The following is a 21,127-nucleotide window of genomic DNA, read 5'->3' on the forward strand; positions in this document are numbered from 1 at the left end:
TTGAAAAGAACAACACTTCATCCTGAATGAGACTGACCCATATTCTGGGTAAGGGTTTGCTTTTCTTGCCCACAGTGCTTTAGGCAGCACCACTATCCAAAGGCTCAGAATGTCTGGTCTACTAATGTGGAATCCCACATAATATCACCTGAGACCAAGGGACCTACTTTATGGCAAAGTAGGTATGGTGATGGGAACATGACCACAGGATTCAGTCACTGTACCACACACCATCCAGAAAGCTAATGGCCTGACTGAATAGTGGAAGGGCCCTATGAACGTACAGCTAAGGTGCCAGCTTGGAATTGATGGCCTGTGAAGATAAGTTCTATTCTTCATGATGGAGTGTATATCTTAAACCAATGCCCATTACATGGTGTTGTGTTCCAAATAGATCCAAAGACCCAAAAATACATGGGTCTTGGAACCATGAGATGAAAGTATGAGTGTTATCACTCACCAGAATTCCCACTCATCCACAGGGAATTATGCTTCCCTTCTTGACAACTTTAGGCTCTGTGGGTATAAATGTTCTGGTTTCCATAAGGCACATGATTCCACCAGAAGGCACATTGAGAGGCCCTTTAAACTTCATGCTCTGCCTACCATCTTGTCACTTGGGCTCGTCATGCCCACAGACCAGCAGGCAAAGAAAAGAGCGATTTATTGGCAGAACATGTTAAGGATATACAGATGCTGCTATATAATGAGGGACAGATAGGAATAAGTTTGGCATTCAGGTGATCCATTAGGGCATATCTTGGTACTCTCATGCCCAGTTTTAACACTAAATGGGTAAGTTTAGCAACCACAGCCTGATAAGGGCATTGTACTAGAATCTCATACCTCTTAAGGATGAGGGACTGAGTCATCCCACCAAGTAAGTCATCCAGCAGTCCCAACCTTTTCGGCACCAGGGACCGGGTTCGCGGAAGACAATTTTTCCACAGACGGCGGAGGGTGGGGGTGGGGGGGATGGCTCAGGAGGTAATGCCAGTGACAGGGAGCGGCAGATGAAGCTTCGCTGGCTCGCCCACCGCTGACCTTCTGCTGTGCGGCCCAGTTCCTAACAGCCTGCAGACCAGTACCGGTCCATGGCCTGGGAGTTGGGGACCCCTGATAGACCACTGGAGGTGCTAGCCAAAGGTGTGGGGAATCTAGGATGGATGGTAGAGGAAGGAGATATTGAGTATCAATTATGTCCTTGGGATCAAATGAAGCAAAGAGAGTTTTAATTTGTCCTCCTAACCCTCCTGTTTTCCTAGAAATTTTGACCAACTGTAATCCTGTATAAACTATAACAAGATGGAGTGACTTTAATGTGAGAAACAAGTAGATCTCAGTAGTACAAGGGGTGGCTTATAGTGGATGTTGTTGGTGCTCTACTCAAACCTCATCTGCAAGCTGCAATGAGTGTTGACTGCTAATGGCTCACAGATGCCCCCTTCTCCAGAACACGCCCTTAGCCCAATGGGGGCTGCCTCATCTAGGAGGTTATACCATGCCCTAGCCAATGACTGACTGATATGGGAGTATAAAAGGCCAGCCCCCTTGCCTCAAGGTGGAATCAACTCCATGGTGCAATGTGTGCTCCAAAGTTCCTCATGGGATCAAAATGAAGCTGTTTTCAGTTGGGAATACATCCTTGCTTGGCTTTTTTCTGCTGCTCCATCTGTTTCCCTCATTCCCCTTCTTCTGAAGGTACTCCCTCCCTCAGTAAATCACTTGCACCAAGTATTCCCCTCTCAGGCTCTGCTTCTAAGGAACCCAGCTTAAGAAAAGATGTAAAGCAGGGGCTTCCCTGGTGGCACAGTGGTTGAGAATCTGCCTGCCAATGCAGGCGACACAGGTTCGAGCCCTGGTCTGGGAAGACCCCACATGCCGCGGAGCAACTGGGCCCATGAGCCACAATTACTGAGCCTGCGCGTCTGGAGCCTGTGCTCTGCAACAAGAGAGGCCGCGACAGTGAGAGGCCTGTGCACCGTGATGAAGAGTGGCCCCCGCTTGCCACAACAAGAGAAAGCCCTCGCACAGAAACAAAGACCCAACACAGCCATAAATAAATAAAAATAAATAAATTTTAAAAAAACAACAAAAAAAAGAAAAGATGTAAAGCAAAAACTGATGGAACTAAAAGGATAAAGATCATAGATATTTTAAAACATCTTTTTCAATAACTGATGGAATAAGCAGATGAAAATATAAATAGAAACATGAATACATGGAGGCTAAACGATACACTACTTGATAACCAAGAGATCACTGAAGAAATCAAAAAGGAAATCAAAAAATACCTAGAAATACATGACAACCCAAAACCTATGGGATGCAGCAAAAGCAGTTCTAAGAGGGAAGTTTATAGCAATACAATCCTACCTCAAGAAACAAGAAACATCTCAAATAAACAACCTAACCTTACACCTAAAGCAAATAGAGAAAGAAGAACAAAAAAGCCCCCAAGGTTAGCAGAAGGAAAGAAATCATAAAGATCAGATAAGAAATAAATGAAAAAGAAATGAAGGAAACAATAGCAAAGATCAATAAAACTAAAAGCTGGTCCTTTGAGAAGATAAACAAAATTGATAAACCATTAGCCAGACTCATCAAGAAAAAAAGGGAGAAAACTCAAATCAATAGAATTAGAAATGAAAAAGGAGAAGTAACAATTGACACTGCAGAAATACAAAGGATCATGAGAGATTACTACAAGCAACTATATGCCAATAAAATGGACAACCTGGAGGAAATGGACAAATTCTTAGAAAAGCAAAACCTTCCAAGATTGAACCAGGAAGAAATAGAAAATATAAACAGACCAATCACAAGCACTGAAACTTAGACTGTGATTAAAAATCTTCCAACAAACAAAAGCCCAGGACCAGATGGCTTCACAGGCGAATTCTATCAAACATTTAGAGAAGAGCTAACACCTATCCTTCTCAAACTCTTCCAAAATATAGCAGAGGGAGGAACACTCCCAAACTCATTCTACGAGGCCACCATCACCCTGATGCCAAAACTAGACAAAGATGTCACAAAGAAAGAAAACTACAGGCCAGTATCACTGATGAACATAGATGCAAAATCCTCAACAAAATACTAGCAAACAGAATCCAACAGCACATTAAAAGGATCATACACCATGACCAAGTGGGGTTTATCCCAGGAATGCAAGGATTCTTCAATATACGCAAATAAATCAATGTGATACACCATATTAACAAATTGAAGGAGAAAAACCATATGATCATCTCAATAGAGGCAGAAAAAGCTTTCGACAAAATTCAACACCCATTTATGATAAAAACCCTCCAGAAAGTAGGCATAGAGGGAACTTATCTCAACATAATAAAGGCCATATATGACAAACCCACAGCCAACATCATTCTCAATGGTGAAAAACTGAAACTATTTCCACTAAGATCAGGAACAAGACAAGGTTGTCCACTCTCTCCACTATTATTCAACACAGTTTTGGAAGTTTTAGCCACAGCAATCAGAGAAGAAAAAGAAATAAAAGGAATCCAAATCGGAAAAGAAGAAGTAAAGCTGTCACTGTTTGCAGATGACATGATACTATACAGAGAGAATCCTAAAGACGCTACCAGAAAACTACTAGAGCTAATCAATGAATTTGGTAAAGTAGTAGGATACAAAATTAATGCACAGGAATCTCTTGCATTCCTATTCACTAATGATGAAAAATCTGAAAGAGAAATTAAGGAAACACTCCCATTTACCACTGCAACAAAAAGAATAAAATACCTAGGAATAAACCTACCTAGGGAGACAAAAGACCTGTATGCAGAAAACTATAAGACACTGATGAAAGAAATTAAAGATGATACAAACAGATGGAGAGATATACCATGTTCTTGGATTGGAAGAATCAACATTGTGAAAGTGACTATACTACCCAAAGCAATCTACAGATTCAATGCAATCCCTATCAAACTACCAATGGCATTTTTCACAGAACTACAACAAAAAAATTTCACAATTTGTATGGAAACAAAAAGACCCCGAATAGCCAAAGCAATCTTGAGAAAGAAAAACGGAGCTGGAGGAATCAGGCTCCCTGACTTCAGACTATACTACAAAGCTACAGTAATCAAGACAGTATGGTACTGGCACAAAAACAGAAATATAGATCAATGGAACAGGACAGAAAGCCCAGAGATAAACCCACACACATATGGTCACCTTATTTTTGATAAAGGAAGCAAGAATATACAATGGAGAAAAGACAGCCCCTTCAATAAGTGGTGCTGGGAAAACTGGACAGCTACATGTAAAAGAATGAAATTAGAACACTCCTTAACACCATACACAAAAATAAACTCAAAATGGATTAAAGACCAAAATGTAAGGCCAGACACTATAAAACTCCTAGAGGAAAACATAGGCAGAACACTCGATGACATAAATCACAGCAAGATCCTTTTTGACCCACCTCCTAGAGAAATGAAAATAAAAACAAAAGTAAACAAATGGGACCTAATGACACTTAAAAGCTTTTGCACAGCAAAGGAAACCATAAACAAGACGAAAAGACAACCCTCAGAAAGGGAGAAAATATTTGCAAATGAAGCAACTGACAAAGGATTAATCTCCAAAATTTACAAGCAGCTCATGCAGCTCAATATCAAAAAGACAAACAACCCAATCCAAAAATGGGCAGAAGACCTAAATAGACATTTCTCCAAAGAAGATATACAGATAGCCAACAAACACGTGAAAGAATGCTCAACATCACTAATCATTAGAGAAATGCAAATCAAAACTACAATGAGGTATCACCTCACACCAGTCAGAATGGTCATCATCAAAAAATCTAGAAACAATAAATGCTTGAGAGGGTGTGGAGAAAAGGGAGCCCTCTTGCACTGTTGGTGGGAATGTAAATTGATACAGCCACTATGGAGAACAGTATGGAGGTGCCTTAAAAAACTAAAAATAGAACTACCATACGACCCAGAAATCCGACTACTGGGCATATACCCTGAGAAAACTATAATTCAAAAAGAGTTATGTACCAGAATGTTCATTGCAGCTTTATTTACAATAGCCAGGACATGGAAGCAACCTAAGTATACATTGACAGATGAATGGATAAAGAAGATGTGGCACATATATACAATGGAATATTACTCAGCCATAAAAAGAAACGAAATTGAGTTATTTGTAGTGAGGTGGATGGACCTAGAGTCTGTCATACAGAGTGAAGTAAGTCAGAAAGAGAAAAACAAATACCGTATGCTAACACATATATATGGAATCTTAAAAAAAAAAAAAAAGGTTCTGAAGAACCTAGGGGCAGGACAGGAATAAAGGCGCAGATGTAGAGAATGGACTTGAGGACATGGGGAGGGGGAAGGGTAAGCTGGGACGAAGTGAGAGAGTGGCATGGACATATATACACTACCAAATGTAAAATAGATAGCTAGTGGGAAGCAGCCGCATAGCACAGGGAGATTAGCTCCGTGCTTTGTGAGCACCTAGAGGGGTGGGATAGGGAGGGTGGGAGGGAGACGCAAGAGGGAGGAGATATGGGGATATATGTATATGTATAGCTGATTCACTCTGTTATAAAGCAGAAACTAACATACCATTGTAAAGCAATTATACTCCAATAAAGATGTTAAAAAAAAAAAAAAAGAAACATGGAAGATTTGAGTAGCATGGTTAACATACTGGACTGAATTGACTTTTATGGAACACCATCCCCAACAACTGCAGAATATATATTCTTCTCAACTGCACATGGAACAATGATCAAAACAGACCACATGCTGGGCCATAATGCAACATTCAAAAATTTCAAAGGACTGAAATCACAGAGTATGTTTCCTGGTTACAGCGGAAATAAGCTAGAAATCAATAACAGAAAGGTAACTAGAAAATCCTCAAATGTTTGGTTTTAAGCAATAACCATAGGTCAAAGAAATCACAATGAAAATGAGAAAATATTTTAAAGTGAGCAATAATGCAATTACTACATATCAATTTTAAAAGTGCTGTTACAATCTATGTTTAGCGCTGTTAGAATCTATGTTTGATGCACTGTAAATTTTCAATCTTAAGTTCCCTAGAAGCAAACAATATTCAACAGAATGAGACAGAAAAGTTCATATTGCCAGCTAATTACAACTGTTTGAAATTTCATTCACCTCTACCAGATTATTGCTAGCTGGTAAGCCAACATCCTGACGAAATTATTTCCCCATGGGTAAAAGAAAAAAAAAAGCCAAATCAAGAAAACTCAGAGGAACTGGTACCCACGATGAGAACAGCTTTGCTGCTAGAGGGATTTCTCTGGGTTTAACTTTTTTCTGAAAACCAAGGCACAAATATATAAGGAACAAGCCTGCAGGCAAACTTCCATATAGAACCCTCCCTGGATACTTCTTTCCAAAGCTCCATGGAAGTGGCTGCTTAGATTTCTGCCCAGCAGGCCACGATAAATAAGCTATTTTATAGTCAATCTCTTGGTATGATCATTTTGGTCATATTAACTAGCTAACCAAAAGAAAAACCTACTTAATAGAATTCAACTTCTATTAATTACCCCAAAGTCAGAACACATAAAAAAGTTACTGCCTACTGCTACAGTAAAATACAAAAAATAGGCTTTTATGTCATCTCTGTAATTAATCAGAGAAAATGAATAATTTTATGGTTTTTCTAATAAAAACAATGACCTCAGTAAAAAGCTATAACCTATAAACCTCCTGGCATTTGTACTTTTAGAACCCCAAGATAACACTGTATTACCAGTTGATGTTGAATATTTTCGTGACGTTGCTTAAGAAGTTCTTCTGTCCTCTGCAAGAGACCAAATTCAGCTTTAAATTCAGCTATTATCTGATGCTTCTTTTTGAAAACTGTACTCTTGCTTCGAAGTTTACTGACATATCGTTTGAACTGTAAAAGAACACAACATGTAGTTTAATAAGTAGAAAAGTAGTTGCTAAATATCATATATAACCTCAATGTATTGAAAAATTTTCTTTTCTACCATCCTACATGTGGGTCACAAGTATATAATAATAACTTAGTTTTATTAGAAAAGTTGGAAAGACTAACTGTTCAGTTAAAATACTTTGTGTATGTTTTTATTTTTTGGACCCATTAAACACTGTAAATCATTATACAAAAGCTATTTATTTTGGGCTTTACAAATAAGGATTAGGAAAACAGAAACTTCAACACTATAAAAGTAAAAAGGTTAAAAAGAAGAAGAAGGGACTTCTCTGGTGGTTCGGTGGGTAACACTCCATGCTCCCAATGCAGGGGGCCGGGGTTCGATCCCTGGTCAGGGAACTAGATCCCGCATGCATGCTGCAACTAAGAGTCTGCATGTCGCAACTAAGAGTGCTCATGTTGCAACTAAGAAGTCTGCGTGCTGCAACTAAGATCCGGTGCAGCCAAAATAAATAAATAAATAAATATTAAAAAAGAAGAATAAGAAAGTAGAAGACCATTTCTGGTTGGGGTCTTATCATGATATCTCTTATGTACTATACTATTTTGGTGGCACTGGATCTACTGGGGTTAAAATAGCCAACCAGAATAGTCAACACTTGTAGCTACTATTTATCATTTAAGAAAGGTACTGTGACCATATACCCTATGAAGCATCTGAAGCTCATCCCAAATGTTAAAAAGCTAAAAATATTCCAAATTAGTGGGAACTCATAGTTGCTTAATTCAGCTATTTACCTACTAATGATATTAAAGTTATAACTACTCTAATGGAAAGACCCCGTTATTAAATAATACCAACAAGAGTTTGGAAAAGCAAGTGAAGTGAATATTTAAAGGAATTCATTTGACAAGTACTATTTATTAACTATTATGTACTAGGCACTGTGCCAGACGCAGAGAATACAATTCTAAACAAGATGCTCGCATGTCCTGCCCTCATCAAGCTTAAGGAATAGTGGGGGAAATAAACATTGAACTGATGTTCACAACCACGGTGAACATTATGAAGCAGTGAAGGGGACCTGAGAATAAATAACAGGAGTTTAAACTGGGTTGTGATGAAGGTAGGAAATGTGGGGTTGGATTTTAGGGAGGTGGGTTTTGACAAGTTTCTCAAAAATAATTTAAGCCAAGACTGAAGTAGCAGGAGTACATTAGAGGAAGGAGGAAGAAGCAAGGAAGAGCATTCCAAGTAGAGGAAACAGCAGGTGTAAAGGTCCCAAGGCATTGGCTCATTAAAAGTATTTCTCAATATGAGAAGCAAATGTGAAAATTTTCTGGTATTTCTGAAACAGAACATAACACATAAAAAAAATCACTTTCTCTTATGTACCATTAGTACTAAGAATTTTTACTACATAAAATAATTTTTTCTGCTCCAACCTTTTATTAACTACATTATTTTAAAAATGTCCATGGTAAGAATCTGGCTTATTATACTTAAACGCATCACTTCAAAACAAAAGTAAGCCTTCATATTACCTAATATGAGAAAATTCTTTGATAATCTTAGCCTTTTAAATGCCCAATTCTTTACAAGGATAATTGGGGGGGGTTATAAATAGTTTTATAAATAATGAAAGTAATGAATGTATTACTGAAATTTTAGAAAACAGAAAAAAGGAAAAAATTCACTCAAAGCCACTATCCCAATGCAAGCTCTATTATCATACGGTATTTTACCTCCTAATTTTAAAGGCTAAATCTAAGGTCAGTATTATAAATTGTAAGGTAGCAAAATAGGAAGGAGAACATTTCTAAAATTTAGGTGTTTTTTTTTTTTTCTTAAAGACTTGATTGATTCCTGAATATACAAAGTCCTTAAAAATAGTAAGATTAAAAATTCTTCACATAAAAATAACCCTCTAATTCCTAGTTTAGACATCTTTTTTAAACTTGACTTAAACTTTGAAAGAAATGAGGAACACATTGTGTTTTAGAGGAAGTTCAAAATATTTTTCTATTCATGACTGAGTTCGTTTTAATATTAAGGAATCCAGCCCACAAAAAGCAAATTATCAATGGCTGTATTACAGAAACAGTTTAAAAAATTTAAGTCATACCAATGTACCTAGAATCTAACTACTTGCAATTTTTCCTTTTAAAGAATAAATGTGTAAGCCTGACATAACCACAGATTCAGAATCCCCAGACTAACTATATGTTCTATTAAAAGTGTCCTGGGCAAAGTGCCCAAAATGAAATCAATCCTGTTCATCTGCTATCCTCTGTATTATCTAGGCCAATCTTCCCCTTCTCTATCTTGCTGTGCTCTGGAACTATTTTTAAAAGCTAAAAGCTATAAATGTTTTTGGTGAAAGAACAAACCTACCGATTACTCAATGTGCTCTATGCCGATTGGTTATTATTTGGCATTCACTGGACAAACTACCTAGGGGAAAGGGAGTCGGGGTCAGATTAATGACAGTTCCATAAAATTAAGCAATAGGTGGCCATCAAAGCACTCTAAGGGTTCTATTACCTTAGACTGAATTAGAGGAATTAGAGGGACAAAAATGCATTATCCATGATTTTCTTCCATTGGAAGTTTTTTCTAACTATCATTTGGATTTTAGGTTATTTTTGAACTTCCAGATTATTGAAAAAAAAAACCATGATAAAAATATTGAAGCTAAATCTTCAGACACATTCTTAATAATTTCTATAGGCCATATTCCCAAAAATGGTCAGAAGGAAATTTTTTTTTACCTTTAACTTAGTTTTATTTTTTTATTTTTATTGGGTTTTGATACCTTCCGCCAAACTGCCCTTCAAAGGCTATTTATAGTACTGTTTATAATTGTCAATTTAATAAGCAGAATAGTATCTTATATTTTATTTGCATTTCTTTATTAGGGAACTTCACTTTTTGCCATGTTAATTGTGCATTTGTGTGGATTTTTTTAAATGATATGCCTGTCTTTGGCTCATTTTTTAATTGGAGCCTTTCTTGTGGATCTGTAATAGTGATTTTTCAAACTTTTGGGTCTCAGGAACCCTTTATTGATGATCTCAAAGGGATTTTGTTTATGTACATTGCTGGCATGATAAATTTGAGGGAAAAGAATAGAATACTCATTAGCAAACCAAATCCAACAACACGTAAAAAGGATCATACACCATGATCAAGTTGGATTCATTCCAGGGACGCAAGGATGGTTCAACATATGCAAATCAATCAATGTGATAACACCACATCAACAAAAGAAAAGACAAAAACCACATGATCATCTAAACAGATGTAGAAAAAGCATCTGATAAAATTCAATATCCATTCATGATAAAAAATTCTCACCAAAGTGGGTATAGAAGGGGACATATCGCAACATAATAAACCCATTTATGACAAACCCACACCCAAAAGCTGAAAGCCTTCCCACTAAATTCTGGAACAAGTATGCTCACTCTCACCACTTTTATTCAACATAGTATTGGCAGTCTTAGCCACAGCAATCAGACAAGAAAAAGAAATAAAAGGTATCCAAATTGGAAGGGAGGAGGTAAAATTGTCATTATATGTAGGTGACATGATACTCTACATAGAAAACCCTAAAGACTTCACACAAAAATTATTAGAACTCATCAGTGAATTCAGCAAGGTAGCAGAATACAAGATTAATATACAGAAATCTGTTGTATTTCTCGACACTAACAATGAAATATCAGAAAGAGAAAGTAAAAAAAAAAAAATTCTGTTTAAAATCACGTCAAGGGAATTCCCTGGCAGTCCAGTGGTTAGGACTCCATGCTTTCACTGCCAAGGGGCCAGGTTCAATCCCAGGTCAGGGAACTAAGATCCTACAAGCCATGTGGTATGGCCAAAAAAATAAAATTAAATAAAATAAATAAAAAAATAAAATTAAATCACATCCAAAAAAAAAAAAGACCTAGGAATAAACCTAACCAAGGAGGTGAAAGAGCTATATGCTGAGAACTATAAAACACTGAAAAAGGAAACTGAAGATGATTCCAAAAAACGGAAAGATATCCCATGCTCTTGGATTGGAAGAATCAACATTGTTAAAATGGCCATACTACCCAAAGCAATCTACAGATTCAATGCAATCCCTATTAAATTACCCATGATATTTTTCACAGAACTAGAACAAATAATCCTAAAATTTATATGGAACTACAAAGGATCCAGAATTGCCAAAGCAATCCTAAGGAAAAGAACTAAACTGGAGGCGTAACCCTCCCAGACTACAGACAATACTACAAAGCTACAGTAATCAAAACAGCATGGTGTTGGCACAAAAAAAGACATATGGATCAGTGGAACAGAATAGAGAGTCCAGAAATAAATTCACACACCTATGGTCAATTAATCTTTAACAAAGGAGGCAAGAATATACAATGGAGAAGGGACAATCTCTTCAGGAAGTGGTGTTGGGAAAGCTGGAGAGCTGTATTACCCCAGCCCTCACACCATACACAAAAATAAACTCAAAATGGCTTAAAGACTTAAATATAAGACATGACACCGTAAAACTTCTAGAAGAGAACATAGGCAAAACATTCTCTGACGTAAACTGTAGCAATGTTTTCTTAGTTCAGTCTCCCAAGGCAAAAGAAGTAAAAGAAACAAATGGGACCTAATCAAACTTATAAGCTTTTGCACAGCAAAAGAAACCATAAACAAAATGAAAAGACAACCTACGGAATGGGAGAAAATATCTGCAAATGATGCGGCTGACAAGGGCTTAATTTCTAAAATATACAAACAGCTCATACAGCTCAATACTAAAAAAAACAAAAATCCAATCACAAAATGGGCAGAAGACCTAAATAGACATTTCTCTAAGGAAGACATACAGATGGCCAACAGGCACATGAAAAGATGCTCAATATCGTTATTAGAGAAATGCAAATCAAAACTACATGAGGTATCACCTCACACCAGTCAGAATGGCCATCATCAAAAAGTCTACAAATAATAAATGCTGGAGAGGGTGTGGAGATAAGGGAACCCTCCTACACTGTTGGTGGGAATGTAAATTGGTGCAGTCACTATGGAGAACAGTATGGAGGTTGTATAAAAAACTAAAAATAGAGTTACCATATGATCCAGCAATCCCACTCCTGGGTATATATCCAGAGGAAACTCTGATTCAAAAAGACACATGGGGCTTCCCTGGTGGCGCAGTGGTTGAGGGTCTGCCTGCCAGTGCAGGGGACACAGGTTCAAGCCCTGGTCCGGGAGGATCCCGCATGCCGCGGGGCAGCTAGGCCCGTGTGCCACAACTACTGAGCCTGTGCTCTAGAGCCCGCAAGCCACAACTGCTGAGCCCGTGCGCCTAGAGCCCATGCTCCGCAAAAGGAGAGGCCACCGTAGTGAGAGGCCCACGCACCGCAACGAAGAGTAGCTCCCCTACTCGCTGCAGCTAGAGGGGGCCCACACACAGCAACGAAGACCCAATGCAGCCAAAAATAAATAAATAAAATTTAAAAAAAGACACATGCACCCCAATGTTCATAGCAGCAGTATTTACAATAGCCAAGACATGGATGCAACCTAAGCATCCATCAACAGATTAATGGATAAAGAAGATGTGGTATATATACACGATGGAATATTACTCAGCCATAGAATGAAATACTATGAATACCAAAGAATAAAATACTACCATTTGCAGCAACATGGATGGACCTAGAGATTATCATACTAAGTAAGTCAGACAGAGAAAGACAAATATCATATGATATCACTTACATGTGGAATCTAAAATATGATACAAATGAACTTATTTACAAAATAGAAACAGACTCGTAGACACAGAAAACAAACTTATGGTTACTGAAGGGGAAGGGGGCGCGGTAAATTAGGACTATGGAATTAACAGGTACACACCACTATATATAAGATAGATAACATGGATTTACTGTACAGCACAGGGAAATATATTTAATATCTTGTAATAACCTATAATGGAAAAGAATCTGAAAAATATATATATAACTGAATCACTTTGCTGTACAACTGAAACTAACACTGAGACTAACAACTATACTTCAATTAAAAAAAAGAATAGAATATTCAATTATTGGACCCCTTACTTCATAACGTATAAAAATCAATTCCAACTGGATTATAGACTTATATGTGAAAGACAGAACTAAAAATCTAGAATATAGGAAAATATTACTATGATTATTGAGATAGTAAAGGATTTCTTAAACAAAACACAAAAAAAGCACAAACTGAAAACAGATGTTGATAAACTTGACTTTGCTAAAATTGAGAACTTTTGTTCATCAAAATATATATTAAGAGATTAAGAATATAAGTCACAAGTTGGGAGAATATATTTACAACACATTAATCCAATAAAGAATTTGTATCCAAAAATACATAAATTAAACCTACAAATCAATGAGAGAAAGGCAAATAATCCAACAGAAAAATGGATAAAATACTTGAATAGTCACTTCATAGAAAAGAAAATCCAAAATGGCCAATAAGCATATTAAAAGACATTTGACCTCATCTGTAATCAAATTAGTAATGCAAATTAAAACCACAATAAGATACCATCGTAATACCCACCCAATTAGCAAAAATAAAAAGTCCTTCAATACTAAGTATTGTTGAAGATGTGGAGGAAGTAGAACACCTATACACCACTGAGAGTGAGGAATACATAATTTAGAACAATAGATTGGAAGACAACTTGGCATACCTACTAAAGTTGACCTGTGTTCATCCCATGCCCCATCAACTCCACTCCCACAAACAGCAGGGTTTCTCACACTTAGTTATGGTGATGGACCAGTTTTTAAAAATTTCTAACCATTTGTAGACTGGATACTTTTATAAAATAACAAAAACGTTTATACAATATCAAATTACTATAAATGTTTCTAAATGCTTCCTCTTAATTTATATGGTTGTGGATTAGTAACTTAACAGTTTGTAGACTAGAACTGGTCTTCAGACCACACTTTGAGAAGCACTGTTCCAGAGCAGATCATCCTGAATGGGGTATGCTCCAGTATACTCACGTGGCACAAATATTATGGGTGTGCCAAGACGTGCAAGATATTATAAAGAACTCCAAAGCCAGTCATCCTCAGCTATAAGCAGCCTTATCCTTTTACCTCAGTATGCTAAACAATAACCATTTTCTTTAAGTGTCATATGGTGAAAAAAGGTAAGAAACGGAACACTACCCTGGAATAACCCTTGCTCATAGTCACTGGGAGACATACATAAGAATATTGATACTGTTTTACTTTTTTTTTTCATAAATTTATTTATTTTATTTATTTATTTTTGGCTGCGTTGGGTCTTCGTTGCTGCGCACAGGGTTTCTCTAGTTGCAGCAAGCAGGGGCTACTCTTTGTTGCGGTGCGCAGGCTTCTCATTGCAGTGGCTTCTCTTGTTGCGGAGCACGGGCTCTAGGTGCGCGGGCTTCAGTGGTTGTGGTGCGTGGGCTCAGTAGTTGTGGCTTGCGGGCTCTAGAGTGCAGGCTCAGTAGTTGTGGTGCATGGGCTTAGTTGCTCCACGGCATGTGGGATCTTCCAGGACCAGGGCTTGAACCCGTGTCCCCTGCATTGGCAGGCAGATTCTTAACCACTGCGCCACCAGGGAAGCCCCCCGTTTTACTTTTTTTTTTTTTTTTTTTTAAGTTTATTTATTTATTTATTTATTTTTGGCTGTGTTGGGTCTTCGTTTCTGTGCGAGGGCTTTCTCTAGTTGCGGCGAGCGGGAGCCACTTTTCACGGCGCGCGGGCCTCTCACTATCGCGGCCTCTCTTGCTGTGGAGCACAGGCTCCAGACGCGGAGGCTCAGTAGTTGTGGCTCACGGGCCCAGTTGCTCCGTGGCATGTGGGAACTTCCCAGACCAGGGCTCGAACCCGTGTCCCCGGCATTGGCAGGCAGATTGTCAACCACTGCGCCACCAGGGAAGCCCCCCCGTTTTACTTTTTAAACTACATATTTTTATTAATCTAAACAATTATAATTAAAAGAACAATCCACCCCAAAAATGCCCATCACCAACAAAAACCTAACAGCTGATAGATTTTATTTTGAATAGACTTCGGGTATTAAGAATTAAATTTACTCATAATTCTGTGTAATAATAACTTATCTGAGCAAAAATTCACAAATTTATAAATTAATCATTAAAGGTCCTAGGAGCACTACAATAGGGTCACAGAAGCAGTTCAGAGAGTTGTTGAGACCACGGGCTTTGGAGTCAGAGAAACATGATTTCAAATCCTGACCCCACCACTTAAAGTGACCTTGGGGAGGTTTTTAAATAAGATCTATAAAATGTACTAAAGTTCTATAAAAATTGAATAATGGATAATGATTAATAATATCTGTCATTTTGTTTGAACACAGTTAAAAAGTACCTAGAAAATGAGATAATTTACTGTTCCTTCTAAATACTAAGAAACAAGGAAATGTCAAGTAATTAGAACAAACAGAAGAGTAAAGGTCTAGGTGTGACACAATGCTCTTTAGAACTAAAACAGAACAGTCACTACTGCAAGAAACTACAAATCTGCATACTCTGAGTACAACTATGTAAAATGTTTGTATATATGTCTATGAACCAAGATTGGGAGAGAATGAAGAAATAAAAATAGCTGTTGTGTTGGGCAGGTAGGGTTATGAGTGAATTCTTTGAGATTTATTTCTTAAATAGTTAAGTTAAAAAAAATATTTTAAAGGAACTCTGGCATAGGAGATAAGCAATAAATCCTTGGAATATCAAGGAAAAAGCTTTCAGTAGTGTACTATAGCAGGCCAATCAAGCAAATTTGTCATGAAAGTGAACTATAAAGATTGCCATTGTGCAGGAAGGCCCGTTATAGCAGTTATTACTAATCATTTGGTCCAATACACGTTTGTAATCTAAATTTGTCATTTATGAAAGAGCAGCCATCATTTTAGATGCTGAGATAAGTAAGATTAATGTTTTAATAGTGCTAGCTTCTGACTTTAGAACCAATTTTACAGACTCAGCTCCTTTGTGATCAAAATGGTATTTGACAGATCTTCTTTCTCCTTTACCCATTTACTATGTTTTAGAACCTTTAATAGTAATGATCCAGGCAAGCTTTTTAAAAGGACAAGGCAGCTTATTTCCCTAAGTATGTAACCATTTACAAATGCTTTTCAAGCTTATCTGGAACTCAAATGTATTACTGGATTCCAGACATCATTCTGGATATTTATGCGGAAACAAGAATCTCTGCTCCTGTTGCAAATTTCCAACTCAATATCTGGTATGAAACTATTTTCACAGTAATTAGCTGTGAAGACTTTATATAATAAGTACTTTATATTGTCAAGAACCACAAAGAACCATTTTTTAAAAAATACTATTCCCCCTTTTACAGGGAAGAAACCTATAGAGAAATTAATACAACTCACCGAAGTTCAGAAAGTTAGAAAAACTGGAATAGAATGAATACTTCTGTCCTCAAATCCTGTTAGTCCACTATTCATGCCATTTTCCACTTATTAACTGAATCACATCTTTGTCAGGTATTTCATCAAATGATTTTTAAGCACAGAAAGCTACAGAAATAGGCCCAAGAGAGTTAGGTATGAAATGGATAACACCAACTGTTCAAGAGTAGAACGAATATGCCCAAATGGCCATAATTTTTTTTGCCCATTTGTCAGTGTTTCTATTTTGTCTGAATTCAGACTTGCAGAAAACCTGAAAAGGCCATCTTTTAAGTCACGCTTCATGTCATAAATCATTTGTACTCCCTGAAGTCTCGTCTCAGAGTTGCTATTTGTTTTAAGGCAAGAAAAAATGTTTTAAAGCAACTTTTGTTTTCTGCTAAAATGTTAGTCTTTTCAAATCACCCATCATAACAAGTGCAATATATATAGACATACAAATACTATTCAAACCTTTTTCCAACCTGTTAGTATTATGTTTTCAACTTTAAATTAGAAAATCTCACCAAGCCAAGCATAAACAATGCAATTACCTACATATGGTAGTGGATAGTTAACTGCTGATTCTCTTGAGAGAGTCTATAATAAGCAATATGATATATGCTAGTAGAAATCTGTCTTAATAGAAACTTGTGGTACAGGAACATCCATCTGGGAAACACAGGTAATCATACCATCCAAGGTCTCCCTGCTTCTGTTGTAAATCAAATCACCACCACACAGCTGTTACTATATCTCTAATGGGGTTTTCAACTGCTGTCCAAGCAGTTAACTCTCAAAAAAAATTTCTATGAAAAGTTTTCACGTTTTGGGTTAACACTGTGGGATTACCTAAACTGCATATATAATACCCTACTTCTATTACAGTGAATTGAGCCAAATTTATTTGATTCTGTTTTGTTCCATCTCCTGGGAAATTTTAGGGGCCTTAGGTCCTGCTGTGAACTCTAAAGAGTGTAATGTGATTTGAAAGGCTCTAAAAATATCACAGGTTTGCCTGGGCTCACTTAGAAGGGTGGATGATTCAATTACAAGTGTCAAACTTTGATTCCTAATTTTTCAGGATCTGACAGCTGCAGCTAATCTTGCCAGGATCCCCTTATCTTCATTGTGCTTCTCTTTGAAGTATTTAAAAAAGATTTCATAATCTTTGCAATTTAGCTCTAGGATTTCTGTCAGTAGCTGTAGAATGAATTGGTTGGCTCTTTCTTTTTTTTTTTTTTTTTTTTTTAAGTTTGCTGTTCTTTCTTTCTTTCTTCCTTCCTTTATATTTATGGCTGTGTTGGGTCTTCGTTTCTGTGCGAGGGCTTTCTCTAATTGTGGCAAGTGGGGGCCACTCTTCATCGCGGTGCGCGGGCCTCTCACTATCACGGCCTCTCCCGTTGCGGAGCACAGGCTCCACACGCGCAGGCTCAGTAATTGTGGCTCACGGGCCTAGTTGCTCCGCGGCATGTGGGATCTTCCCAGACCAGGGCTCGAACCCGTGTTCCCTGCATTGGCAGGCAGATTCTCAACCACTGCGCCACCAGGGAAGCCCCATGGTTGGCTCTTTCTTAAGCTGCTTATTCATATTATTTGATCAAGCACATTTTAAAAGTAGCCATTAACTGCAAAACAGCTGAGCTTCTTGTAAGGTTTGGGAAGAAAACGTAACGAACTCTAAACCCGTACACCATAAACCAGGAGTGACCTTTCAATGCATGAAATGCCAATGGAACCTTAACCAAAGGTTCATTTGTTGCTATAAAAAATTTCAGACTCAAAAGGCATGCATTCATTTCAATCACAGCTGTGAGAAGGGTACTAGCACTACATCACTGGGGCTAATTTTTTGTTTTGCTTTTCAAATAATTAATGCAGAGATTCAGAGGTACCAAGGTGACGAAGACGGTAAAGACCGGTAGCTATGCAGCACTACTACAAGAAGTAGAGCCTCTATTCTTTGCTCGTCCATAAGTGAGACACAGTCATCAGGCTCAGATTGTTGCCTATGAATGGGTAAAAATCATATTTACCATATGCTGTGTTTTGTCACACAGACGGTTTTCTTCCCTTTTTTTCCCAGATTTATTGAGATATAATTAACATACAATAAACTGCATATATTTAAAGTACAAATTGTTGCTGTTGTTCCATGCTATGATAGCTTCATATTTTGGGACAGAATTTTAATATTAAGTGACCTTAGTTTTCCATAATTTGAAGTGTTATAAAAATGTTTACATAGAAATATCTTGCTTTATGCAGGATTCAGTGTGAGAGGAGATAGAAAAACAGTGTTATAGCACAGTATAATAGTGAATGTTCATAATTATGACTCTGAGTTGTCAATAAAAGGTCGCTGTGATCAGTATGATTTTAAGATAACAGAAAGAGCTGAAGTAGCATCTCTCCCAGGAATCATACCATGTTAGTATTTTCCCAGCTCACACCCCATAACCCTGAAATGTATTCCCATACCACTTGGTTAATGTGTGTTCTAACACACAGCTCACTTAAGATCACTTGTTAAATTTCTGACTCCCCTAAGAAACCATTAAGCTCTGTGATGGCAGGGCCATATCTCTTTTTCACCACCATTTACTTAATAGTTGGCATGTAAAAGACACTTGGTAAATGTGTAGAAAACCTGAATAGAACTGTATAATCTAATCTAGATACATAATTTTTCATTAGAAAATTGATAATATTTAAAATGTCTTGGCACTTCAGTTGATAAGAAAAATTATTTATATGTAAGTCTTCCTCCTAACCATAATTGTTTATTTTATTATATAAAGTTATTTTTAAATACCTAACCAGAAACATAAATTTGCCATTTAATACAGTAGCCCCCAGTTATCATAGCATGGAACAACAGAAACAACTTGTACTTTAAATATATGCAGTTTATTGTATGTTAATTATATCTCAATAAGGCTGTTTGGAAAAAACAGGGAAGAAAACCCTCTGTGTGACAAAACACAGCGTATACAAAGCTAAGAGACAAATGACAGACTAGAAGAAAACAATTACCCAGATTAATCCAGAATATAGGTAAAAATATGAGAAACAGATAAGGAAAAACATTCAATTAGCACAAAAATGTGAGCGTACTTTGTGCCACTGAACTGTACAGTTAAATATGGTTAAAATAGTATGTTTTATATTATGTGACTTGTACCACAAAAAAAATTAAAAAAAAAGAAAATACATTCAATCCATTAGAAAAAAATGAAGAAAGACAATAAAAGGGCAAACGACAGAAGAAATATAAGTGACCAAACATGCATGTGGACAGATGTTCAATCTTAATCAAGAAAAATGAAAATTAAAATGAAATACTGTCAGAATGACAAAAAATTAAAGGATTGAGGATCAAGTGCTGTTTTAAATAACAGCGGAAACAGATCCTCTTGTACGCCCTTGGATGGAATAAAGAAATTGTACATACATTCTATAGAACACAATGTAGCAATTAAAATTTTAAAAGTACATGATAATAATTATTATTATAACTGTAGGTAGTATTTATGAAGTGCTTCCTATAAGCCAGCCACTGTTGTATACTGCTTAGTTGTATTAACTCATTTAGCCCTCACAACCACCGTATGAGGTGAGTACTGTTATTATCTCCACTTTATAGATAAGGAAACTGAGGCACAGAGCAGTTAGGTAACTGCTGTAATTAACTGTTAGGTTGAACAGCTAATAGGTGGCAGAGCTGAGATCTGCACATAGGTGTTCTGGCTTCAGAGCTGATCCTCTTAACCTCTAGAGAATAGCCTCTTCATTTACTGACATGGAAAAATCTCTAAGACGTGTTATTAAAAGCAAGTTGCACAATACACACAGTATAATACCATTCATATTTTTTAAAACTCACAAAACGGTATTATCTATATCAGTATCTATCTCCAGAGAAAGGACTGAAAGGGTTTACAAAACTGGTGGCAGCGGTTTCTCTTTGGAAAAGGGTCTAAGGGACTGGGAATGGGGATAGGAGGTAATCAATAGGGACTTTTGTTTTATGTGTATTGTTTGCTTTTCAGACCATGAAAATGTATTCAGATATTACTTGTATAATCTGATTTTTAAAATATTATTCTATTTTATTTTATTATTATTATTTTTTGTACCCTGGAATAAATCCTACTTGATCATGGTGTGTGATTCTTTTAATGTATTGTTGAATTCAGTTTGATTTGGGGATGGAAAAAGGTATTCCATGCAAATGGAAACAAAAAGAAAGCTGAGGTAGTAATATTAATATCAGACACAATAGATTTTAAAACAAAGACTACAGCAAGAGATGAAGAAGGACATTACATAATAGTAAAGGGATCAATCCAACAAGGAGATATAACAATCATAGATACATTCAAGATAGGAGCACCTAAATACACAAAGCTAATATTAACAAACATAAAGGGAGAAACTGACAGTAACACGATAACAGTAGGGGACTTTAATACCCACCTACATCAATAGACAGATCATCTCGACAGAAAATCAATAAGGAAACACTGGCCTTAATGACACATTAGACCAGATGAATTTAATAGATCCAGAAAGAACATTCCATCCAAAAACAAGAATAATACTAATCCATCTGTATCAGGGGTCCCCAAGACCATCCCCAGGTTCAATGATTTGCTAGGAGAACTCACAGGACTCAGCATAAAGTCATATTCTTGGCTATGCTTTATTACAGTGAAAAGGTACAAAGCAAAA

The 21,127-nt window shown here is 36.9% G+C and overlaps 1 protein-coding gene across 6 annotated transcripts in view; it reads right to left on the reverse strand.

The window, feature by feature from the left end:
• Nucleotides 1-21,127, reverse strand: part of IFT81 (intraflagellar transport 81) — an 88,999-nt gene that overhangs the window by 31,746 nt on the left and 36,126 nt on the right. For all 6 annotated transcript variants that reach the window (XM_061169527.1, XM_061169529.1, XM_061169528.1 and 3 more), the window contains one exon: nucleotides 6,775-6,924. In XM_061169527.1, coding sequence (XP_061025510.1) covers nucleotides 6,775-6,924 — 150 coding nt within the window. The remainder of the gene's footprint in view (nucleotides 1-6,774; nucleotides 6,925-21,127) is intronic.

This window comes from Eubalaena glacialis, chromosome 15 (genome assembly GCF_028564815.1).
Source record: "Eubalaena glacialis isolate mEubGla1 chromosome 15, mEubGla1.1.hap2.+ XY, whole genome shotgun sequence".
Taxonomy (NCBI): domain Eukaryota; kingdom Metazoa; phylum Chordata; class Mammalia; order Artiodactyla; family Balaenidae; genus Eubalaena; species Eubalaena glacialis.